At 68.2% G+C, this 25,168-nt stretch overlaps 2 protein-coding genes across 2 annotated transcripts; one reads left to right on the top strand and one right to left on the bottom strand.

Moving 5' to 3' along the window:
* Positions 1-2,763: 2,763 nt before the first annotated feature.
* Positions 2,764-6,087, bottom strand: NEUROD2 (neuronal differentiation 2). The gene is made up of 2 exons (XM_037410872.1): positions 5,938-6,087; positions 2,764-4,741 (listed from the first exon to the last, which is right to left on the bottom strand). Exon 2 carries the CDS (start codon positions 4,734-4,736, stop codon positions 3,663-3,665), a length of 1,074 nt encoding a protein of 357 aa, XP_037266769.1. The 5' UTR covers positions 4,737-4,741; positions 5,938-6,087; the 3' UTR covers positions 2,764-3,662.
* A 12,806-nt stretch (positions 6,088-18,893) lies between these two features.
* On the top strand, positions 18,894-24,770 carry PPP1R1B (protein phosphatase 1 regulatory inhibitor subunit 1B). The gene is given in 8 exon segments (XM_037411641.1): positions 18,894-19,304; positions 19,306-19,341; positions 20,404-20,464; positions 21,512-21,534; positions 22,673-22,748; positions 22,916-23,044; positions 23,586-23,654; positions 24,426-24,770. Coding segments are annotated over 8 exon segments (651 nt in total). The 5' UTR covers positions 18,894-19,259; the 3' UTR covers positions 24,638-24,770.
* The last annotated feature ends 398 nt before the right edge of the window (positions 24,771-25,168 follow it).

Here is a 25,168-nt window from a genome sequence, read left to right as displayed (position 1 = left end):
CGGCTGGGCATCGGGACCGGACAGCGGAGCCTGGTACCGGGGCCCTGCACCTCGCCAGTGCACCGGAGCTCTGCAGAGGGCCATGCCACCGGAGCTTGCTACCGGAGCCGTGCACCGGAGCTTTGCAACGAAGCCGTGCACCGGGAGCACCGGGCACCAAAACCGTCCACCGGAGCTTTGCACCGGGGCTGTGCACCGAATGCGGGGCCGCATTGCGGGGCCGGTCGGTACTGGAGCAGCCGGGCGGGTTCCCGTATCCCCTCGCTTCGGCGGGGCCGGGGAAACAAAAATCCCGGGAATTGAACGTTAACGGCAGCCCCACCACCGGGGCCGGCCCCCCCTGCACAGCCGGCCCCGGCCCCTTCCCGGGAGCAGATGTCGGCGGCCCCCCCGCAGCCCCCCGGTCCCCCGCGGCCCCCTCCCCTCCGCCGGGGCATTGGCCCTTCGCCGCCGCATCTCCGGGCCGCGGCCCCGGTGCCGCCGGTTGCGGGTGACGGCCGAACGGCCGCGCACCGGCCCCGACCGGGCCCCGGAGCCCCGGCCCGGGCCCCCCCCCCCGGAGCGGCCCCGGGGCTTCTTCCCCGGAGAAACGAGGTCCTTCCCGGGAGGACGCTCGGGCCGCAGCCGTCGGAAGAGGCTTCGCTCCTCTGCGGGGAGCAGCGGGCACAGGGCACCGGCCGGGGGGGCTCGGGGGAGCCTCGGGGGCCGTGCTCCGCCGCAGCGGCTCGGCGGGTCGTGGCGCGGCACCGCTCCCCCGCCGGGCCCGGCTCCTCGCCGCCCCCTTCCCCCGCCGGGCCCGGCACGTCGGGGCCGCGCTGGAGCCGCTCCCCGTTTCCAGCCCCGGCGGCGCCGGCCCCGGGCCCAGCCGGGCGGGGGCCACGTCCCGGCCCGACCCCAGACCTGCGCACATTCCCCCCGAAGGCCGCGGGGCTGCGAGGCGCGGATCTCCGCGACCTCTCCCAGGAGCAAACCGGGGGCTCCGTTCCCTCAGCCCCGGCGCTGCCCCGGCGAACGCCACCTCCCGCGGGGAACCGGCGACCCGCGTGGCCGTGGGGAGCGGCACCGCACCACCGGGAGCTCAGTCCTTGACCCGGGGTCCTGGGCCGTCGGGTGGTGATGAGCCCCGGTGGCGCGGGCGGTAAAGAGACCGGTTACCGTTCGCCTGGGGAGGCGGCGGGGCCCGGGCGCCCGTTCAGCACCGCTGCAGCGGACAGCTCCGCACCGGGCACCGGCACCGGGCACGGCGCCGGGTCTGCACCGGGCACCGGCACCGGGCACCGGGCACCGAGCACCGGCACTGGCGCCGCGCCGGGGCTCCACCTCGCACCGGCACCGGGCACCGCGCCGGGGCTCCGATGGGCCCGAGCACAGGCACCGGGACCGGGCACCGCGCCGGGGCTCCGACGGGCACCGGCACTCCATCGGGCACCGGCACCGAGGAGCCGTCACGGGCACCGGACGCCACGCCGGGAGCCGACCGGTTACCGGGGCCGCCACCGAAGAACCCGGCCTTGGCCACCGGCACCGCGGCCCGGTGCCAGCTCCGGGCACCAGCCTCTGAGCTACCGCTCCCGGGGGACCGGAGCGGTGTCCCCGCCGCCGCTCTCCCGTGACGGCGGGGCCGGGACCGACCTGGGCCGCCGCTCCGGATCCCGGTGCCTTTATTGGCGCCGGGGGGGGACGCCGCCTCCCCGGTCCCGGGGGGGACACCCGTGGGGCAGAGCCGCGTTATATCAGCGCCGCCCCACCGCGGGCCGCGCACACGGGCGGTGGGAGCGGCGGCGGCACCGGCACCGCCGAGAGGTGCCGCGGGCGGGGGGTCAGCCCGGTGCCCCCGGTGCCCCGGGGCGGAAGGAAAGCGGCGAAGGCGGCGGAGTCAACATTGAATATTTATTAATCGCCGTCGAAGGACGCTCGGTAATTACAGGTTCGCCGCGAATCGCACCGGCGGCGGCTCGTCACGGCCGACGAGTCCTGGCGGGGCCGGGACCGGGCTGCGAGCGTCCAGCGGGGCCGGGGGGGGGGGCGCCCCGGGGGGGGGCCGGTGCATGCAGTATCGCCGGGCCCCCCGGCCCCGCGCCCCCCCGCTCCGCCGCCGCCAAGCGGTGTCCGCGGCGGCGGGGCCCGGGGAAGCGGGGGAGCGGGGAGCGGCTCCCGGCGCGGGGGGGTGGGGGGCTCTTGCATATCGTTGGCCATAAATATTTATTAATCGAAATGAAACGGAACAGAAACACGAAAGCACTTCTGGTGTCGGACAGGCGGGTCCCCTTTGCTACAACGGTTTGTGGTTTTTTTTTTCTTTTTCTTTTTTTTTTTTGTTTTTCCAGGTTTTTTGTTTTGTTTTGTTTTTTTGCAAAACTTTTTTTTTTTTTTTTCGTTTTGAAAACATTTCTCAGAAATCATCCTCCTCCTCCCTGGTCTCTAAAAATGCTGGTTTCTTGAAGGTGGTGCGGGCAGGTTCCAAAGGAAAAAAAAAAAAAAAAGAAGAAAAAAAAAAAAAAAAAGCGTTTTCTCGGCTTTCCGGCGTCTCCCGACCAAGGGAATGCGGCAAACCGGGGTGAAGACACCCGGGCCGGGCCCCGGCGCCTCGGAGGGGGCGCAGCCCCGCCAGCCCCCCCCCGGAGCCCCGCTTGCATAGCTGCGGGCTGCCCTGCCGCGCCCGGCCCCGGCTCCTCCAGCTGGGGAAAACCGCGGCTTCTCCGCGGGGTTGGGGATTTATTCTTTTTTTTTTTTTAATTAATTTTTCCCCCTTTTTTTTTTTGCTTTTTTTTCTTCTCTTTTTTTCCCCTTTTTTTTTTCTTTTTTTTTTTTCTTTTTTTCCGTTTCAAGTTTTTTAAAACAGGTAAAAAACGTCCTGACACACGCGCTGCGAGAGGAGCTCCCGGGGCTGGGAGCGGGGCCGGGGCCCCCCCAAAGCAAAGTGCATCTCTGAGCGTCCGCCGGGCCGGGCCTGCTTGCATAGATAGAAATGTGGGTTCCTCCCTTCGCCTCTTTATTGCTTCGGAAAGTTGCGCTCCGCGCATCAACGCGGGCTCCTCTCGCTCCCACGGGCCGGGGCAGCGGGTGTCCAATGCCGGGGGGGGTGGGGGGTAAGGAGGGTACGGGGTCACGGCGGTGGAGGGGAGAAACGGCCCAAAATGGGGAAGGGGAGGGGGGTGGGGAAAGGAAAAAAAAAATTTTTTTTTCCCCCAAAAAATGAAATGAAAACGAATTAAAAAGAAAACGAAGCGGTTCGATCCAGCGGGCCGGGCTGGGCTCTGGGGGCGGCTCTGCGGGGGGCTGGCGGTGCGGGGGCCGCGCTTGGCGCATTCCCCCCTCGGGGAAATAATAATAATGATAATAATAATAGTAATAATAATAATGATAATAATAATGGTAATAATAATAATAATAGTAATAATAGTAATAAGAATAATTTAACTAGTCAAATAATAAATAATCATTTAAGGAAAAGGGGAAATCCTCCCAAAAAAGCACTTTGTCCCCACGGGGCGCGGGGACCCGCCGCCGGGGCCGGGTCCCCATATTGCACCAAAGCCCACGGCGGAGCCCCGGGGGCCGGTTTCCCCACACACACACACACCCTCCTCGGGGCTGGGGCGGTCGGGCGGTGGAGGAGGGGGGGGGGGCTGGGGGGAGAAGGGCTGGGGGGCTGGGGGGGGTCAGTTGTGGAAGAAGGCGTTGAGCTCCTCGTACATGGGGCCCCGCTCGTGCGGGAGGTGCATGTCGTAGGGGAAGATGTTCTCGGAGTGGACCCCCCCGCGCATCCCCGTCGAACCGAAGACCAGGTTGTGGCCGGCGGGCCGGGAGCCGGGCAGCGCCGAGTAGTGCATAGAGTAGTGATAGCTTTTCTCGTGGTCGGGGGAAGAAGAGTCCTGCTTGAGGGAGAAGTTGCCGTTGATGCAGAGCGGGGGGCTGAGCCCCCCGTCGTACTCCGAGCTGTTGTAGTCGGGGGACGCGTTGCCGTAGAGGCTCTCGTAGGCGGAGGCGCAGTAGCTGTGTGTCCTCAGCCCGTGGGACCCGGGGCCGGCGGCGGGCGGGCACTGCGCCGCGGCCAGCCGCGAGCAGGGGTAGGGGTAGGGGTGCACGGCGAAGGAGGCGTTGGGCCCGTGGAAACGGCCGCCCTCCTGCCCTTGCTCCGTGAGGAAATTGCGCGAATTGAGCTGCAGGCAACCGGCCACCAGGTTGGTGGTGGGCTGCGACAGCCCCTTGCACAGAGTCTGCACGTAGGAAACCAGGTCGGGCCGTTTGCCCGAGCGCAGGATCTCGGAGAGAGCCCAGATGTAGTTCTTGGCCAGGCGAAGGGTCTCGATTTTGGAGAGCTTTTGGGTTTTGGAGTAGCAGGGCACCACCTTGCGCAGGTTGTCCAGGGCCGCGTTCAGGTCGTGCATGCGGTTGCGCTCCCGGGCGTTCGCCTTCTGCCGCCGCAGCTTGGAGCGCTCCAGCCGCGCCTTGGTCATCTTGCGCTTCTTGGGGCCGCGCTTCTTGGGCCGCTCGCCCTCCGCCTCCTCCAAGCCTTCCTCCTCCTCCTCCTCCTCCTCCTCGTCCCCGCCTAGCTCCCCTTCCTCCTTGCTCTCCCCCAGCGAGCCCTCGGGCGGCTCCTCCGGGAGGGCGCAGCCCTTCCCCGCCCGCTCCTCCTTCTCGCTGCGGGCATCCTCCTCGCACTCCTCGGCCCAGCCGGCGAATTTCGGCACCTCGGGGACCAGGCTGGGCTCGCTGAAAAGGCGCGTCAGCATGGTGGCTGCAGCGGGGGGCAAAGAGCCAGGGTTACCGGCGGCCCCGCCGCCCCCCCGCCGCCCCCCCGCCCCGCCCCGCGCTCCCCCGGAGCGGCTCCGCCGTGCCGGGACCGGCGAAAACGAATTGGGCGCGGGGACGCCCGCCGCCGCCCCCCGCCCCGGCCGCCCGCCCCCGGGGACATCGGGGCTCCCCCGGGGCGCGGCGAGCACCCCCCGTCGACGACGCCCCCCGCCCCCCCCCCGGGCTCCCCGCCGCCGCCGCCCGCGCCCCGCTCCCGGTCACCCGCGCCCGCCGCGACGGGCCCCCGCCCCCGGCCCGGCTGATGCCCCCCCCATCCCCCCCCGCCCCGGTGCCCCGCGGGCCGGGCCCGGTGCCGCCGGCCCCTCTTCGACGCCTCCAACTTTTCCCCTCCGCGGGCGCGGAACGGCCCCGGCCGCGGCTTCGCCACCGCCGTCCCGGGGCCGGAGGGCCGAGGCGCTGCCGCCCCCCCCCCCCCATCCCCCCCGCCCCCGTACCCCCTCCGGGCCGGTCAGACCCGCCCGGCGCCCCCCCCGGCCCCGGGGCTCCCTCCGGCCGCCGGAGCGCGGCCCGTGAAATGCGGCGGCATCAAACGGCGGCGCGGCAGGGGGCGGCGGGGGCGGTCGCGGCCGGGCCCCCCCCCGGGGGAGCGCGGGGGGCGCGGGCGGCGGCGCGGCCGGGGGCGCCCCCGGGACCGGCCGGGGCGGCGGGGCCGGGGCGGGGGGCACCGCCCGGGGCGGGGGCCGGGGGCGCCGCGGGGGAGCGGGGAGGCGGCTCCGCCGGGTCGGGGCCCCCGGGGGCGGCGGCGCGGCGGCTCCGCGCCGATTTCGTTGATGCCACTCGGCCGCCGCTGCCCGCTCCGTCCCGACGGGACCGCGCCGCCCCGGGCGCGCCCAGGCGCGGGGGGGGGGGCAGGGGGGGCCGGAACCCCAACACCCCCGCACTCCCCCGGGGAGGGGAGGGGGGGGGCGCTCCGGGGCAGGGGGGGAAATCCCCATCGGCGGGGCCGGTGGCGAGCGGGAGAACCGAGGGCCGGGGGAGAACGAAAGACGGGGGGGGGGTAGGTTTGGGGGGGGAAAGGGCGAGACGTGGCGGAGAAACAAAATCAACATGGAAGTTGCCTTTTCTCCATTCAAGTTTCCTCCGCTGCCCTCCCAGCCCTCCACTTCTTACATAACTCACCTTCGGGCGGACCGCAGGAATTCTTATTTCATTGTTCCCAGCATCTTCTGGGAGCGGGACGCGGCTCCTTGAGGTGCTCCAGCCTCCTGCAGTCCTCTATCCAAAAGGAGGCGAGAGTGGCATCTCTACCCAGCAAAGGGGGTACCAGCTCTGCTGCCAGTGCCATATGGTTGGCACGTCATGCGCGAGAGCTATCACATGAGAGCTAATGATTGACATGCGCTTGCATTCAGGGAGATTTGTCTCTCTGGGGAAGGAGGACTCGCCATCTGTCACTCTGTACTCAAAAAAAAAAACCAAAAAAAAAAAAAAAAAACCCCAACCTTTTTCCAAATCTACAGCTCTGCCTACACGCCGCAAAATGGGAACCGGGCGAGATGCAGGCGATGGCGGGGCCGGGCTGAACAATGGAGCCAGCGGCAGGGCGACGGGGGAGACCGGCCATCCCGGCTGGGCCAAGCGTGTCGGGGGCGGCCGGTGGGCACTGGGGCGAGGGGGGAGACACCGTGGGGACCCTCGCCGGGAGCTGGCATCTGCGGCTCGCCGCAAAAGACTGCGGCGGCTCGCCCAGGTCCGTCCCCACCCTCAATCACCAGCCGAGTGGGGATGGTTGCGGTGCTGAGGGCCTGGTGTGGGCTGGGGGCTGTGGTTGGGTAGGGCCTGGGGGAGGCGGTGGTGGCGGCCGTGCCTGGTTTGGCCGCACCAGTGTGGGCAGGGGGCTGCAGGTGTGGGTTTGGACAGGGCCAGTGACTGCAGGGCCATGGGTCCCCACATGGGTGGCACATGGCCCCTCCGGCTGCCCACCACCCCATGGCCCCCGCTGGCACCCCCTCGGCCACGCAGCCGCGCCAGCCTCTCCTTGCAGCCCCACGGCACAGCCGGGTGTGCACAGACACAGCCAGCCATCGGCACACTCCTACATGTGCACACAGACACACGCACACACTTGCACACACATGCACGCGTGAGCCCTCCCTGACACACATGGGGTCCGAGCCCCTCTGTGGGTGCGGGTCCCACGGTGGCGGTGGAGGAGGCCCGGCCATGCCGCGGTGCCACCAGCGAGGCCTTTGTCTGCTGGGCACCTCCTCACTTGCCATAGCCCTGTGCCCCGGCCTGGCAGCACCCCGACACCCCCCAGACTCCCAATCCGTCCCCCCCACGGCCAGACATCGCTGCTGCCGTTCCCCTCGTGCCTGTGCACCGGTGGCAGCGGGCAGCAGCAGTGAGCCCGTAACGGGTGTGTTGTGTCCCCAGGAGCCCAGCACCCAGTGCCCTGCAGCCATCAGGGCTGAGCCACAGCATGTCCCCGTGTCCTGGATCGCCTCGGTCCCCGCAAGCTCGGGGGGGCCGGGACCTGCCTGGCTCGAGGGGTGGGGGCAGTGGGTGCAGGGTGCTACACACCGGCACGTGCTGGCCATGTGCCACGGGCAAGGGTGGCACGGCCACAGCGTGGGCATGGCGGGGACACGGTGGCAGCAGTGGCCGGGGCTGTGCCCACGTGCAGACAAAGGGCTGGCCGTGCCTGGCCGCCGGGGCTGTGCCAGCGGCGGCGGCGGCACCCGCTCCCCCGGTGCAGGTGTCGGGGCTGGCACGTGACAGAGGGGCCTCCACCGGCAGCGAGCGTCCCCCCCCCACGCTGCCGAACCCTCCGACTGTCACTCACGGCTGCGGCCGAGCAGATGGCACCTGGGCTGGAGCTGGCCCGCGGGGAGGCAGGGCCCACCCCAGCCGTGCCGGTGCCGGTGCTGTGCCGGGGCACCGATTCCCGGGCAGCCTTCTGGCACAGCGCAGCCGTTCCATCCCCGCAGCACCATTCAGCTCCCGCTGTTGCTGCCATCTTCATTTTGCAGGCTGGTGCCAGGCGGGCATCACCGTGCCTGGGGAGCACACCTTCACCCGGTGCCCGCGGCACACCAGCGCTGCCCGTGCCTGCCAGCTCTGGGTAAGTCCCCACGGCGTCGCCCTCGGTTCCCAGGCCAGGGGACCACCCACCCTCGGTGGGGGACACGACCCCCCTCCAGCCTGGCTGCACCCCCTGCCTCTGGGCAGTGAAGCAGGCAGCTCCTGGCACTGGGGTGGCAGCCCATGGGGGACCCCCGCGGGCACCGGGGCTGCCCAAAGCCGAGAAGATGCCACGGTGTGAGCGGGCAGGCTGGCCCGTGTGGGGACAGGGATGGGGACAGGGATGGGGACAGGGGGAAGCCATAAGCCCCTGGCCCAGTGCATCCGTTACAGCCTAATTAGCAGCCGGCGAGCGGCAAGGGTGGGCGCAGGCATGAGCCTCATCAGCATGCACAGCGCTTGGAGGGAGAAGAAAGTGGAGACATGAAACGGGGAGAGGAGATGAAAGGGGAGCAGGGAGATGAAAACCCAAACCGCTGCATTGTGCCGGGGCGGTGCCGGGGGCCCTTGGCCGGCCTGTGCCGGGACATGGCCCACAGTGCAGGCAGGAGCAGGGATCCCCGTGTCCCCCCGCTGTCCCCTCTGCCATGGCTGGTGATGGCACAGGGCAGAGTGGGGCAGGGGCAGCACCATCCTGGTCCCCGGGTGCCTTTGGGGGCAAGGGGGGTGCATCCAGGGTGGTGAGTGGGGCTCCCAGCATCATGGCGCAGGGGCTGCGTGAGCAGAATCTGGCCCCTGGGGAAGCGGGGCTACCCTGGGTGGCAGGAGCGGGGAGGTTGGAGCGAAGGCAGGACCGGGCACAGCGGGGGGAGCAGGGGCAAGGGATGGGGGCTGGTGCTTTGGGTGCAGGGAGTGTGTGTGGGGGGGTTCTGCTGTCACAGGAGGTCAGGGCTGGGGGAGCTGGGCCCAGTGACCCCAGGGCTCTGGTCCCCATCCTGGTCCTCATGTGCAGGGATTGGCTTTTCCAGCACTGCTGACTGCGGTCCCTGGCCACGCCAGCCGGGTCCCTGGGGGTCTCGCTGCCCGGCGGGCACAGCAGGGCCTTTGGCTGGTGCATGAAGCTCTTTCCTCCTGCAAAAATTCCTCCTCCGTGTCCCTTCCCCTCCGTCTAGCAGGAAGGTGGCGGATGGCAATGGGGATCCTGCCTGGAGCAGTGGCAGCTTTGTCCTGGAGGTGGGTGCTGGGGACATGTGGCATCCAGAGGGACACAGTGGGGGCACGGCAGTGGGTTGGCACTGGCAGAGCCGGGGCTTGGAGCCGGGTGCTGGGTGGTGCTGGGACCCGGCTGGGAGCCACCTGGGCCTGGGCTGGCTCCCGGGGGTCCCGCACGGGGTGAGTTTGCCGGGGCTCAGCCAGCTGCGGCATTGCCAGCGTGGGGTCATCGCACGGCACCGCAGCCGGCTGCCTCGGCGAGGCCATGGCATCGCACCCCGCCATGGGATGGGGGGCATCCGAGCTGGCCACCTCACCAGTGGGGTCCCCGTCCCCCCTTGGTGGGGGGCTGAGGCGTCTGGGCTGGAGCAGAGGAGCCGGCTCAGCGTCCCCCCGTGAGCGGTGGCGGGGGGGAGGCGGGGGCCGTGCTGCCAGATGGAGTCGGCTCCGCGCTGCAATATTTCTGGGAGGTGAAGGCTGGGAAGAGATGGATGCGCTAACGGAGCCACCGCCGGGGAATGTCAGCGAGGGGAGGAGAGCGGCAGGAGCGCATCCCTGTCCCCATCCCTGTCCCTGCTGCCTTCGGGGATGAAGTGGCCCCGGGCCCAGTCCCTCGGTGCAGCTCTCCCTCGTGGGACCCATCCCTGGGCATCTTCCAGTCACCGGGTGAGCAGGGCCCCATCTGTGGGTGGGGGTCTCCGAGGGGTGGGGATGGGGGTATCAGTGCCCTGCCCGTCCTCGTGTCTCTAAAGGTCCCTGCAATGGGGACTGTGGGGTCATGGGTGGGCTGGGGAGCCTGGGAGGAGAAAGATGATGGTGGAGGGAAACTGAGGCACAGAGGGAGAAAAAGGGTCGGCCCTGACTCAGCTGGGATCAGGGGGGCTTTTAGCGACCCCCCTCTTCTTTTGCTCAGGAAAGCCAGGGAGATGCTGTGCCTGCTGGGGGGCTATGGTGCTGGTGCCCAGCGAAGCCCCCGTCACTGGGGGTGGCTGCTTCACCCCCTCCCCGGCTGGATCCTGCCCCTGGGGCAGCCGGACCCCCACCTGCCCGCCCCCACCCTGCCCCCGGCACTGCCATACACAGGACCTGGCAGCGGTTTTTAAGACACAGGCTGTTAATCAGGGAAACGACACCCTGGGAATTGGCCAGCGGGAAACTGCCGGAGCAGTGGCTGTGTGCGGGGATGGGGACAGGGGTCCCGGGGTGGGGGGGGCTGGTGGCCCCAGGGAACACATGTCCCACCCCTCCGTGCTCCTTTGTCAACCCGTGGGTGCTGGGTCTGCCCCCGGTGGGGTCAGATGCCCCCTGGGGACAGTGGTGAGGCTGGGAGAGGGGGACCCCAGCCCGGGACCACCGGCTGGCTGCTGCTGAGGTCATAGGGCTGCTCTGGTGAGGTCACAACGTGCTGTGACATTGCAGCCGCTGGACTGTGATGTCACAAGGCCACAGGAGCAGACAGGAGAACCCCTGCGGCCACAGCATCCCCCCCCCCCCCCCTCCCCGTGGCTGCCCTGGCTGGGTCAAAGCGGGGGGCACAAGGGGCACAGGGGGCCAGCACGGAGCCGGCGGTGCCACCGGCATGGGCACGGTGCGGATGAACGAGCGCTGTTGGCAATGGCCCCCGGCCCCCCCGCGGCAGATGGCGTCCGCTTGGGCCCATTTCAGGGAGCCGGCAGGGCGTGATGGCGAGGGGATGTGTGGTGGGGGCAGTGGCGGGGACTGTCCGCTGCCACGTGCACCCCCCATCGCCCCCCACCCCTCTGCGCTGCCCCCCCAGAGGTGGGGAGAGGTGGCCAGTGGCCCTCCCAGAAATGCACCGAGTGGTGTCAGGCCTCAGCAGGATGGGTGGCACAGGGGCTGCGGGTGAGGGGGGACCGGAGTGGCACTGGGGACGCTGGTGAAGGGCTGATTCAGGCCTGGGGAGTGGGGGGTGCCAGACTCCCATCATGTGGGGGGGCTCGGGCCACCAGCCCTTAGGAGCGGATCCAGCCTGGTGTTGCCATCGTGGGGCTTGGCTCTTCCAGCCTGTTACAGGGTGCTGGGGGGACCCCTGGGACCCTTGCCTCCATGTCGGAGTGCTGGTGGCCTCCCACCCCTGGGGACCTCGGGGACCCCCGTCCTGCATCCTGGGTGGCTTTGGGGACCGCCAGCCTGGGGAGCAGCACCCCGATGCCAACACCCTGTGCCATGGAGGGCTGGGGAGGGGGGGCCCGGCAGGGAATGGATTTGGGGGGGGGGGGAGTCTCCATGGCGACAGGGCGCCGATGACGACAGTCACCATGGCGAGGCTGCGTGGCCCGGCCTGTTGCCATGGCGATGCGCCTGGCACAGTGAGTCGCCATGGAGATGGCCGAGGGATGGAGCGGTCCCCATGGCGGGGGCCCAGGGCCAGGCTGGGGTTGGGGGGTCCCCGGGGCTGAGCCCCACCACCACCACCACGCGTGGGGCCTCGCACCCTCCCGGCGTGGCACGGCGTGGGGCCGGTGTCGCCGCGTGCCGCCGCGTGCCCGCCGCCGCCGCCGCCCAGGTTCATTTGCACGAGGCTTTTCCACTCCAGTTCACACTACCATCTGACAAGCCCAACTTCTCATTTTCAGAGTAATCACTCCACTGCACTAATTGCACATGCAAATATGCAAATTCGTATTAATTAATTACTATACTAATTAGTTCTGTGGTATTTGCGAGTAATAAATCATTCGGAGGGAGCGGGAAGCTGGAGACCTGGCCCATTTACACTTCGCATAAAATTTTAATAGGCGCTCCGGCTGATCCGGGACAGCCGCGCCGTGCCGCGTTTAAAGGCACAGAGCTGGCACGGCACGGCCTGGCCACGCTGCCCGGCTCGGGGGGCACCTGCACCCCCAGCCCTGGCACGTGGGAGGGGGCAGGGAAAAGGGAAAATGAAGAAAATGGGCAACAGGGAGGAGGGATGCGGGTGGTTTGGGGGTGCCAGGTTGGTGCCTGGGGGTCCGTGGTGGTTCCGAGCCCGGTGGCTGCGGTAGCCCCGGTTGTCTCCTCCTGGGGAAACTGAGGCAGGGAGCGGGGTCCTGCTGGGGAGGGGGTGCAGGGTGCTCCCCACAGCAGCACCCTGCGCCTGGGGGCTCTCCCCTCGCCCGGGGGGGTGACTGGCATGAGAAGGCCCCCAAGGATGCGGGGACTGAGGAGGGGATCACCCCGCTCTGCAGCTGCTCCAGCTCCTGCCGGCCACTGCCGCCACGCCAGCACTGCCACCACGCCAGCACCACGACCATGTTGGCACCACCACCACGCCAGCACCGCGCAGCCGCTCCCCGCCGCCACCTTTGGGGATTTTGCAAGCCTTTAATTGTCGTAAGCACAGATTAATTAAGCAGCGATAAACACAAACCCATGCATTATTGATGAATAAGGGTGAGTTCAGGTTGGTGCAAACGTTGTAATTAAATATAAACCTCAAGCTGCCCATTGTTAACGTACAAATTACATTACTATTGCGACACGTGTCGGGGCGCGCGGCCGGGAAGGGGCTCGTGCCCAGCACTGCGACCTTGCTGCACCCTCCGGCCACCGAGGGGGAGAGGGGACAGAGGGGCTGGGAGCAGGGTTTGGGGGTGCAGGAGTGGGGACCCCACCATCCAGCTCCCTCGCCGCAGCCATCCCTGGTTTCGCCGCAACGCCAGGGTCAGGCCCTTTTCCAGCCGCATCTGTCCTGCATCCATGTGCAGTGAAGATGCTCCACGTGGCGCGCGGCACAGGCCAAGGGATGTGTCACCGGCCCCCGGCCCTATGGGGACAGCAGCTCCCCAAGGAGAGACTGGGAGTCCCCCTGGCCCCACTGGGGTGGGGACACATGTGGGGTCTGTGCACACATGTGCACATGCACCCTGCACGCTCCTGTGCGTGTGCACACACACACATGCATGCACACACACACACTCCTGTGCACACACATGCACATCCCCGGCACATACATGCAAGCACACATCCATTCCTGCACACACACGTGCATGCACACGTGCATACGCATAGGGGTGCGCACACGTCCGTATCCCTGGCACATATGTGCATGCACATATACTCCTGCACACACACATATGCACACACATGCATGTCCCTGGCACACACATAAACATGCACACACTCTTGGGCACACACATGCATAGACACACATATGCACGCACACACATGCACATCCTTGGCACACACATGCATGCACACACACACACACACGTATATCCTGGCACATACAGACACACATGCGCACACACCCACCCACCCGTGCGCACACACATGCGCAGCCACGGCACATGCACACACACATAGAGCCTTGGCACGTGCACGCACACACCTGTGCACATACACATGCGTGTAACCCCCAGGCGCCCCCCTCCCCTGTTCCCATCGCCCCACCACCCACCCAAACAGGACAGCCCCCACCTGCAGGGACCCGTGTCCCCACATACCCACCCCCCCGCACGAGCAGAGCCCCCCACCGGGGCACCATCCCCAGCCAGGCCACACTCACACGCATGTCCCTCCCCTATAGATTTGCACCCCACAGCCCCTTTACTGGGACCCCCATGCCAGGTGCTGTGGCTGTGCCCCCCTCCCCACGGGCACCAGGCTCTCCCCACCAAACCCCGACCCTCTGGGCATCTGAATCCCCTGGGGACCCCCCCTGGGCACAAGTGACACTGCCACTGGGGTGGGAGGTGAGTAGGGTGGGGGGGCTGCAGGGAGCTTGGGCAAGCCCGGGTGGCTGCACATCCCTGGCTTCCCGAGCCCCTCGCCCGGGTGGGGTTGGCAGCTGGTAGCTATTTATTAACCAGTCATGGTTAAATTGGTTTATAAATTAACAGATGTTTTAACTTTATTCTTTCTTCTGGGAACAGAGGCAGCAAACTGGTCTGTGCTGGCGGTCGGGCATCTTCCGGGCCCCCTCCCCAGGAGGGTCTTATGGATGGGGACGGGGTGGGGGGAGCAGGGCTGGCGGCCCCCCAGCTGCAGCCCCCCCTGGCAGGGCACCGGGATGGGCTGTTGGGTCCCCTGGGGTCACACCCCCCTGGGGAAGGGGGCGACTGGGGAGGGTACGTGCTACAGGTGGGTAAACTGAGGCACGGCTGTCCCCCGGCATGGGGACACCCCTGAGCTGCCTCTCCCCTGCACCCGCTGCCTCCTCAGGAACTCCAGGCTTGGACCCTCCCGTGTCCCCACCCCCCCCCCCCCCCACCCCCTGGTTTTAACCCATCAGACCCTCCTGGGGGTAGCAGGGAGACCTCAGCACTGGGCTCCATGCACACAGCCCCCCCGCCCCCCCCCCGGTTCATGCCCTGTCCGGGTGGGATGCCCACCCTGGTCCCACCCTGGCCAGGAGCATCCCGGGGCATGGGCATGTGGCTTGGCGTGGGCTGGTGGCCAGTGGCTGCCAACCAGGACGGCTCCAGCCGCGGCTTCTCTCTGGCCACCCGGTGCCAAAGCCCTTGAGCCCATGCCCAGGCCTGGTTGTGCCAACACCGGGGTGGCCGTGCCAGCGCCGTGCCCCGCCGTGCCAGCCGCACTGGGGGTGGCAGCTGCCGGCAGCGTGCCGCAGCACCCACAGGCACGGCCGGGCTGGCGAGGGCACCGGCACCAGGCCCAGCCCAGGGGGGACAGGGGGGGCACAGCCCCCTGCCCACCCTGCTGGGGGTAGGGATGGGTCCCCTCATCCTGCTGGGGACAGCAGCCCCCCCGTCCTGCCGGGGTGTGGGGTCAAAGCGCCCGGGCCCACAGGGGTAGGGGGACGCATTCCTTCCACACACCAGGGTTGGAGCCCCCCCATTGCCAGGGATATGGAGTTGGAACCCCCCCATTTCCAGCGATATGGGGTTGGAGCCCCCCTTGCCAGGGACACAGGGTTGAAGACCCCCCTTTCCAATGACACGGAGTTGGAGACCCCCTTTTCCAGAGATGTGGGGCTGTAGCCCCCTGCTTTCCCACGACATGAGGGTGTAGCACCCCACTTTCCCACGATATAGGGTTGTAGTCCCCCCCCTTCCAGGGACACAGTGTTGCAGCCCCCCTCCTTCCTACAATATGGGGTTGGAGCCCCCCTTTTCCAGGGATAAGGAATTGGAGCCCCCCCTTTCCAGGGATACAGGGTTGCAGCCCCCCTCCCCCCCCCCTCGCGCTGGGGTTGGAGCCCCCGTCACGCCGAGGACACGGAATTGCAGCCCCCTCCGCTGCCCATATCGTTTCCCCATCGCACGGAGAGGTCCCCGCCCCCCCTCCCCCCCCCCCCGGGCAGTGACATTGGCAGCGGGACAGTGGGGTGCCACGGAGGGGGGGGGCAGGTCCTCAGCCGCCCCCATGCAGTCCCATTTGGGGAGGGGGGCACCCCCAGGGCCCCTTCCCCTCTGCAGCGCCACGGGCTTGTCACTGGGGGGGGGCTCCCAGCAGGGAAGGGGTTAAAGCCCCCGCCCCCGCGGGCTCCCACGCGTGTTCCCACTCCTGGCACCTCCCCCGCGCCCGGGGGGGGGGCACCGGCCCCCACTCGGCCGCCCCCGCTGGAGCTCGGGGCGGGGGGGCTGTGCCCGGGGGGCTGCACCCACGGTGGGTCCGGGAGTGGGGGGGCTCGGGCACCCCCTCGCACAGGGCACCCAGGAGTCCGGGGGGGGGGAACCAGGGTGAGGGGCGCTGGGGGGGGGCTCGGCACCCACGGACACCCCCCGCCCCCGCCCTGGCCCCGCCCCCGCCCAGGCCCCGCCCCCCGACACTTACCTTTTGGACCGGGCAATAGGCGTTCCCATGTCCTCTTGTCCCCACAGTGCCCTGTTCCTATGGCACCCATCCCCACGGCTCCCCGTCCCCATGGCACCCCATCCCCACGGCACACCATTCCCATGGCATCCTGTCCCCGTGGCACCATGTCCCCCGCCATGGCACCCCATCCCCATGACACCCCATCCCCACGGCACCCCATCCCCATGACACCCCATCCCCATGGCACCCCATCCCCATGACACCCCATCCCCATGGCACACCATTCCCATGGCATCCTGTCCCCATGGCACCACGTCCCCTGCCATGGCACCCCATCCCAAAGCACCCCATCCCCACGGCACCCCATCCCCATGGCACCCCATCCCCATGACACCCCATCCCCATGGCACACCATTCCCATGGCATCCTGTCCCCATGGCACCACGTCCCCCGCCATGGCACCCCATCCCAAAGCACCCCATCCCCACGGCACCCCATCCCCATGGCATCCCATCCCCATGGCACCCCATCCCCATGACACCCCATCCCCACGGCACCCCATCCCCATGACACCCCATCCCCATGGCACCCCATCCCCACGGCACCCCATCCCCATGGCACACCATTCCCATGGCATCCTGTCCCCATGGCACCACGTCCCCCGCCATGGCACCCCATCCCAAAGCACCCCATCCCCACGGCACCCCATCCCCACGGCACCCCATCCCCATGGCATCCCATCCCCATGGCACCCCATCCCCATGACACCCCATCCCCATGGCATTTCATCCCCATGGCACCCCATCCCCATGGCACCCCATCCCACGGCATCCCATCCCCACGGCACCCATCCCCATGACACCCCATCCCCATGGCATTTCATCCCCATGGCACCCCATCCCCACGGCACCCCATCCCCACGGCACCCCATCCCCATGACACCCCATCCCCATGGCACCCCATCCCCATGACACTCCATCCCCATGGCGCCCAATCTCCATGGCTCCCCACCCCCATGGCACCCTCTCCCCACGACGCCCCAGCCCCACAGCCCCCTGCCCCCGCCATGTCCAGCCCCCCACCGCCGTTGCTCCGCCGGCGGACGATGGCTCCCGCTCCTCGCCGGTGCCCGCTGGCAGGGGGCGAGGCGGGCGAGCGCCGCTTCCCTGAACCTGCTGCTATTTTTACTTTCTCTGCGGGAGGATTTGCTGCTGCACGGAGCTGCAGCCCCCGCCTCACGGCACGGGGATGGGCACGGCATGGCATGGTATGGCACGGCACGGGTACGGCACAGTCCTTGCCCACCACAGCACAGCCTGGGTGCCCACGGTGCCACTATGGGGCTGACCCATCGAGGAGTGGGGCTGCGTGTGGCTCATGTGTTCCCAGCCCCAGTGGGATGAAGGGGGCTCAGGCACTGTGCCCTCTCCCCAGCAGCGCCGGGTGCCAGGCCTGGTGCGGTCCCCCCCTGCACCAAGCCGCATGTGCCACCCGTGGGTGCAGGCTGCGTGGGTGCAGGCGGGGGCGGTGCGTGCTGATCCCAGGGGGCTGCGGGTGCTGTTGCAGCGCAGGGAGGGGGCCCGGCCACCCCCTCACACGGTGTCTTCGTGGGCGGGAGGAGCGGGAACGGCAGCGGGAAGGAGCCTGGGAACCTGTTGCCATAATGACTCCGGTCCCACACGGGAACGGGGATGGGGACGATGCTCAGGGCCCCCCGGCACAGGGCCAGCCTTGGCGCAGGGTGACCCAGGGACCCCTCACTCTGTCCCCCCGGCTCAACCCCCCAGCCCCTTCCACAGGGACATGGGCTCTGTGGGTGCCCATCCGCGGGCTGTCCCCACACTCGGTGGGCACTGCCACCTGGGGCTGTGCTGTGCCACAAGGCCAAGGTCAGCCTCGCAGAGCCTGGCTTGGGCACGCTTGGCCACTCAGAGCCGGGCTTTGCCATGCAGAACCACGCTTTGCCGTGCAGAGCTGAGCTTTGCCACACAGCGCCCAGCTTTGCCACACAGAGCTATGGTTTGCCACACTTTGCCGTGCAGAGCCGATCTTTGCCATGCAGAGCCATGCTTTGCTGTGCAGAGCCAAGCTTTGCCACACAGAGCCCAGCTTTGCCATGCAGAACCACATTTTGCTGCACGGAGCTGAGCTTTGCCACACAGAGCTATGGTTTGCCACGCTTTGCCATGCAGAGCCGATCTTTGCCATGCAGAACCACGCTTTGCCATGCAGAGCCCGGCTCTGCCATGCAGAACCATGCTTTGCCACACAGAGCCCAGCTTTGCCATGCAGAGCCGAGCCTTGCCATGCAGAAACCACGTTTTGCTTTGACACACAGAGCTATGGTTTGCCACGCTTTGCCATGCAGAACCACGCTTTGCCACGCAGAGCCGGGCTTTGCCGTCTCTGCCGCGTGGGGCCCGGCGGGCGGGAGGCTGGTCCATGGCACGGTGCCACTCGGGTAAATATTTTGCTGGAGCGGCGGCTGCTGGCCCGCGGCCACCCGCAGCCGTTGGAGCACCGGGAGATCCGGGGGCCGGAGCCAGCTCCCGGCTCCCCCTTCCTTCTCCCTCCCCACAAGTGGCTTCCTCCACGCCAATGCCACCGCCCAGGCTCTGTCACCTCGCCAGGCCACCCCGTGACTCTGGCTGCTGGTGACCCCACTGTCCCCCTGCACGGGGACCCACCGGTGGGCCAGGAGAGATGCCCTCAGTCCGGTGTCCCTCCCGGCAGGACCGTGGCACAGCCTGACACGTGCAGCACCGGTGCTGAGCCGTGCCCGGGATGAGGCTGTGCCTGGGGGCCCCGAGCCCCTACTGCTCCGGGGGCAAACTTTGGGTTTGGTGGAATTTTCCACCGGGAAAACCACCAAGAGCTGGGGCAGAGCTGGGGCAGCCAGGCACAGCCGGAGGGGGGGGCACAGCCCCCTGCCCCCAGCACCCCCGGCTGGAGCTGGAGCCCTGGCACCTGGATGGGGTGTTTTGGTGGTCCTGTGTCCCTGGGGATGTCCCCTGGCTGTATCCCCCGGGAGATCCCGTCCGTGCTGTCCCCCCATGTGGCACGGAGCAGCCAGGGGGGGCTTTTCCCACGACCCCCCTGAGGACGAGTGGCCGTGCCCCTGCCCGCCCAGCCCACGGCTCTGCGGGGAAACTGAGGCACGAGGGATGGGGACTCCGGTGGAGGCCCCCGTTCCCGTCCCATCCCAACCGGCCCTGGCAGCCAGAGGACACCCCCCCTGGCAGGGAAGGGGTTAAGGGCCCCCCACGGCTTGGCTGAACCCCCTGGGGGGGCTCCTCAAGGGCTCATTACCGGCCTCAGCCCCCCTGCCCCGGGGGATGAATAATTCAGCGCCTGGTAGGAGATGTGTCCTCCCTCCCTCTCCTTCCTCCTCCTCCTCCTCCTCCTCCTCACCGGCTCTGCCTTCCCCACCTCCCGCCGCGTTCAGTCCTCGCCGTACCGAGCCCCGGTTGCCACCAAACTCCGCGCGGTGGGCACCGGCGGCAGAGACCCCCCTCCGGCAGTGGCGGTGACACTCGGTCGAGGCCATGGACCCCAAGGACCGCAAGAAGATCCAGTTCTCGGTGCCAGCCCCCCCCCAGCCAGCTGGACCCCCGCGCCGTTGAGATGGTGAGGGTGGCCGTCAGGGTCCGGGGTCATGCTGGGGGTCCCCTGTCACCCAGGGCTGTGACAAGGGACCCCCGGCATGAGCGGGAGAGATGGGAGACCCCCAAGGGTGCTGATGTGAGCTGGGTCCTGCGGGAGGGATGGGGACAGATGGGACGGGATGGGGACAGAGTGGGATAGGAGGGATGGGGTGGAACTGGGAGAGCTGGACAAGGGGGATGAGAGGGGACAGGATGGGGGACAGAGGGGACAGGAGGGAGGGAATGGGACTGGGAGAGTAGGACAAGGGGGATTGGAGGGGACAAGGCATGGGATGGAAGGGACAGAGGGGACAGGAGGGATGGGATGGGACAAGGTGGATGGGACGGGACAGGATGGGGGATGGAGGGAACAGGAGGGACAGGATGGGACTGGGAAAGCAGGACAAGGGGGATCAGAGGGGGACAGGGCATGGGACGGGAGGGACAGTGGGGACAGGACTGGATGGGGGGCACAGGATGGGACAGGGGAGAGATGGGACAGGAGGAGGGAGCTCCAAGGTCCCTGTGTTGAGCTGCGGTCCGGCAGAGGGAGAGTAGTGCCGGAGGACAGGGACAGGGATGGGACAGGAGGGCAGGAGGGAAGGGATGGGACGGAGGGGACAGTGCAGCCACCCCCAGCCAGTTGTGCCTGGCCCAAGGGGACGTCCCCAGCACACGCTGGACCCAGACCCCTCACAGAGGGGCCAGGCAGGAGCTGGGGGTCTCATGGGGTTTGGGGGCACTGGGGACATCACAGGGATGCTGGGACGGGACTGTGGCCCCTCTGCGGGGCACTGCATCCTTCAGTGGCACTGGGTTGGTGGGGACCCTCACCCTGGGGACACCCGCCCCAGCCAGGGCTGGGTGCTCCCCCCGTGCCAGGGGGGTATGTGGCCCCACACGCTCCCTGCCCGCACCCACGCTCACACGCATACACACGCTCACACACGTGCAGGCATGTGCAGGGGGCCTCGTCCTGGGGCGCATGGCAGGGGACGGGGGGACCCCTGGTGTCCCCAGCTGGTGACACCCCGCTGTGCCCCAGATCCGCCGGCGGAGGCCCACGCCGGCCATGCTCTTCCAGCTCTCCGAGCATTCCTCCCCAGGTGAGACCGGCACCGGCTGGGAATGGGACACAGGGACGTGGTGGCAGGGGATGTCTGGGCCAGGGGCGAGAGGTGGTGACAGGGGTGGGACGTGGTGTCACCAATGGGCTGTGGTGGCAGGGATGGGATGTGGTGGCAAGCATGGGATGGGTTGTCTGGGATGGGACGTGGTGGCAGGGTGGGATGTGGTGTCACCTGTGCTATGGGATGTCTGTCGTGTCACCTATGCTATGGGATGGGACATGGTGGCCGGGTGGGATGCGGTGTCACCTATGCTGTGGGATGTCTGGGATGGGACATGGTGGCAGGGAGGGGACATGGTGGATGTGGTGTCACCTGTGCTATGGGATGTCTGGGATGGGACATAGTAGGGGGGGGGGGACATGGTGGATGCAGTGTCACCTGTGCTATGAGATGCCTGGGATGCGACATTGTAGCAGGGGGGACATAGTTTCAGGGTGGCATGTGGTGTCACCTGTGCTATGGGATGTCTGCAGCGTCACCTGTGCTATGGGATGTCTGCAGTGTCACCTGTGCTATGGGATGCCTGGGATGGGACATGGTGGCAGGGAGGGGACGTGATGGCAGCGTGGGATGCGGTGTCACCTATGCTATGGGATGCCTGGGATGGGACATGGTAGCGGGGGGGACATGATTTCAGGGTGGGATGTGGTGTCACCTGTGCTGTGGGATGTCTGCAGTGTCACCTATGCTATGGGATGCCCGGGATGGGACATGGTGGCAGACTGGGATGCGGTGTCACTTGTGCTATGGGATGCCCGGGATGGGACATGGTGGCAGACTGGGATGCGGTGTCACTTGTGCTATGGGGTGTCTGGGATGGGACATGGAGGCAGGGAGGGGACAGGGTGTCACATAAAGAATGGGGTGGCAGGGAGGGGACACAGTGGCGGAAGGGGATGTTGTGGCAGGCAGGGTAACCCCCTGGAGTGGGGGGCTGGGGTGGGCAGGGACTTGCCGGGGGCTCTGCCGGGTGCCGGCAGCCCCGTCCCACTCACCCCTGTCTCCCTGGTGCTGCTGACCCAGAGGACGAGTCCCTGCCCTACCAGGTGAGTGGGCACCGAGACCCCCGGGGCAGCCCCACTCCCCTGTCCCGTGGCTCCCGGGGCACCGGGGGTTATCGGGACCCAGCCCGGGCGCCTGCCGCCCCATCCCAGCCTGGCCCTGGCGCTTATCGGTTCCTGCCCGGCACGGGCACACGGCGCCAGCACCGTGGGGATGGAGACGGGGATGGGGACATGGAGCCAAGCCAGGCTGTGGGGTTTGGCCGTGGTGCCAACCACCTCGTGACCATCACGGGGACACCACACCAGGGTCCCTAACGCCACATCCCCACTGTGGGGTCCCCGATGCTGGATCCCCATGGTGGAGTCCCCAGGGATGGATCCCCATGGCAGGGTCCTCATTGTGGGGTCCCCAGCACTGGATCCCCGTGGCGGGGTCCCCAGGAACCAATCCACATGGCAGGGTCCCCATCATGGGGTCCCCAATGCTGCAACTCCATGGCGGGGTCCCCATCATGAGGTCCCCAGTGCTGCATCCCTGTGGCGGGGTCCCCATTGTGGGGTCCCCAACGCTACATCTCCATGGCGGGGTCCCCATCATAAGGACCCCAGTGCTGCATCCCTGTGGCGGGGTCCCCATTGTAGGGTCCCCAGTGCTGCAACTCCATGACAGGGTCCCCATCATGAGGTCCCCAGTGCTGGATCCCCACGGCAGGGTCCCCAACAACACCCCCCCATGGTGGGGTCCCCACCATGGGGGTCCCCAATGCTACATCCCCATGGCAGGGCCCCACCATGGGGGTTCCCAATGCTGCATCTCCATGGCAGGGTCCCCATTGTGGGGTCCCCAATGTTGCATCCCCATGGCAGGATCCCCACTGTGGGGTCCCCAGTGCTGGATCCCCATGGCGGGGTCTCCAACAATGCATCCCCGTGGTGGGGTCCCCAATGCTGCATCCCCACAGCGGGGTCCCCAGCGCTGCATGTCCATGGCAGGGTCCTCATCAGCGGGGGGTGGTCAGCCTTAGGTCCCCATTGCAGGACCCCCATCACAGCATCCTCATCCCGGGCTCCCGACTGCAAGACCCCTGTCACAGCACCCACCTCCCCAGGGGGGTCCCAGCTCCCCGGAGGCTGTGGGGGGATGCCGGGACCCCAGCCCCGATGCCGCTCTCCCCTGCAGCGTGCCTCCGGTGAGGGCTGCCTGCTGAAACCAAAGAGGACCAACCCGTGTGCCTACACACCGCCCTCGCTCAAAGGTACCAGCTGGCACATCTGAAGGGGGAAACTGAGGCACGGGGGCTGTGTGGGGTGGGCTGGGGGCACCCGGGACCCCCCACACTTCTCCTGGTGCCACGTGGCTCTGTGGCAAGACCCCAGTGCTCCCAGTGCTCAGAGTGGGGTCCTGATGCTGGTACCTCCCCAGCGGTGCAGCGCATCGTGCAGTCCCACCTGGAGAGTGGCCTGGTGGGGGGGGACAGCTCCGACGGGGAGGCCGATGACGGGGAGCACGAGCTGTCCCACGCCTGCGACCCCGACAGCACCCTCGAGACTGGTGAGGGGGACAGGGCTGCCAGAGCCTTGGGGGACACGGGGACATGGGGATGGGGCTGCCAGAGTCCAGGGGACGACATGAGGACAGGATTGCTGGAGCCTGGGGGGACATGGCAACATGGGGATGGGGCTGCCAGAGTCTAGGGGACATGGGGACAGTGCTGCTGGAGCCCAAGGGACATGGGGATAAGGATGCTGGAGCCCAAGGGACATGGGAACCCGATTGCCAGAGCTGGGGGACACAAGAAGACTGGGACAGGGCTGCTGGAGCCCCGAGGTGCAGCGATGGGTGCCACCACCCCCTGTAGCCCTTGGGGACAGGGTGGGTGCTGTGGGGGGGGACAGGCCGGCTGCATTCTCCCCGGGGACCGAGCAGGGCCTGTGGGGGCCACCATGTCCCCCCACTGGGCAGCATCCCCGTCCCTCACTGGGGCCAGCCAGACCCCCGGCCGCTCAGCAGACCGGTGGCTGCCAGCTCTGGTGGTGCCGGGGTGCCACCGGTGCCTTCCTCTCCCCCTCCTCATCGCCACCCGGCCGAGAAGCCCCGGGGAGCCAGGGCAGAGCCGAGCGGAGCTTCTTCCCCGCCGGCCCCAAGGCGCACAAGCGGAAAGGTAACGGGGTGGGGACAGGGGTGGCAGGGGACAGGGATGGCTGGGGACAGGGATGGTGGAGGGATGGGGATGGTGGGTGACAAGGATGGTGGGGGGATGGGGATGGAGGTGACAAGGATGGTGAGGGGCTGGGGATGGTGCGGGGCTGGGGATGGTGGGTGACAGGGATGGTGTAGAGATGGGGATGTGGAGTGACAAGGATGGTGGGGGGATGGGGATGGTGGGGGACAAGGATGGTGGAGGGATGGGGATGGAGGTGACAAGGATGGTGAGGGGCTGGGGATGGTGGGGGGCTGGGGATGGTGGGTGACAAGGATGGTGGGGGGATGGGGGTGGTTAGGGGCAAGGATGGTGGGGGGCCAGGGGTGGTGGGGGACAAGGATGGTGGAGGGACGGGGATGGAGGTGACAAGGATGGTGGAGGGACAGGGATGGCAGGGGACAAGGATGGCGGGGAACAAGGATGGTGTAGGGTGAGGGACAGTGGGGGACAACGATGGCAGGGGGCCAGGCATGGTAGGGGCCAAGGATGACGGGGGGCTGGGGACAGCAGGGGGCCAGGGGTGGTGGGGGGCTGGGGAAAGTGTGGGACAAGGATGGTGGAGCAGCAGGTATGGCAGGGGGCTGGGGACAATGGGGACAAGGATGGCAGAGGGCCGGGAAGGACAAGGGGCCCGGCCTGCCCACCCCCCGCTGCAGCCCCCTGTCCCAGGGGGTCACCCCGGCGCCGGGGGGGGGTGGTGTGGGTGTCCCCTGTCCTCGTGTCCCGCAGGCGGGCAGAAGGTGTCCTTCGCCGGCGGGCTGGAGGAGCGCGGCGAGGCCCTGAAATCCCTGACGGTGTCGGAGATCCCGGAGGATCCCGAGGGAGCGGAGGGTGACGAGGAGGAGCCGGGACGGGAGCAGGAGGAGGGTGGCAGCGGGGGTACGCGGGGCATCCCCCCCCCCTCCCCGGCAGCCCCGGTGCCCGTGGGGTCCCACGCGTGACCTTGTCTGTCCCCAGAGCGGCGACACGTTGGCTTCGCGCCCCCCCGGCCCCGAGCGCCATGCGCCCACCTTCCCGCTGGGCACCAGTTAGCCGGCACTGGGCACCCACCGCCCCCCGGCCGCAGCAGCTTCGTCCGTGCCCCCCCCAGCCCCCCCTGCCCTGCCTGCGCTTCGTGTGCCCTGCCATGCCCTGCCAGGACCCCCGCCTCACTGCCAGGGGTCCCGGCCCCAGCCAGCCCCCCCAGGGGGTGCGTGAGGCCTTGTGCCCCCCCCCCAGCTGCTGGGGCAGGCTGTGGGGCTGGGACCCCCGGGTGCTGGCGGGGTGTGGGGCCCCCCCCAGCTCCTGCGCCCTTCGAGCAGAGCCCCCCGCCTGCAATAAACGGCTGTACAGAGAGGCTGGAGCGGCTTTGGGGGTCTGGGGGGTCCTGAGAGATGTGGCTGGGGGGGTGACAGCCTGGGGGGGGGGCGGGGGGCTGGGGGGTCCTGAGAGCCGTAGCTGGGGGGTGACTGCCTGGGGGGGGGGGGGCGGGC

The sequence above is a fragment of the Falco rusticolus genome, chromosome 18 (assembly GCF_015220075.1).
Source record: "Falco rusticolus isolate bFalRus1 chromosome 18, bFalRus1.pri, whole genome shotgun sequence".
NCBI lineage: Eukaryota > Metazoa > Chordata > Aves > Falconiformes > Falconidae > Falco > Falco rusticolus.
Note: the sequence above shows the minus strand (reverse complement) of the source record. Positions and strands in the feature narration are given on the sequence as shown.

What these genes read in the sequence shown, in the direction of transcription:
- NEUROD2 (XM_037410872.1), bottom strand. Translation starts at nt 4,736, where the DNA reads ATGCTGACGCGCCTTTTCAGCGAGCCCAGCCTGGTCCCCGAGGTGCCG.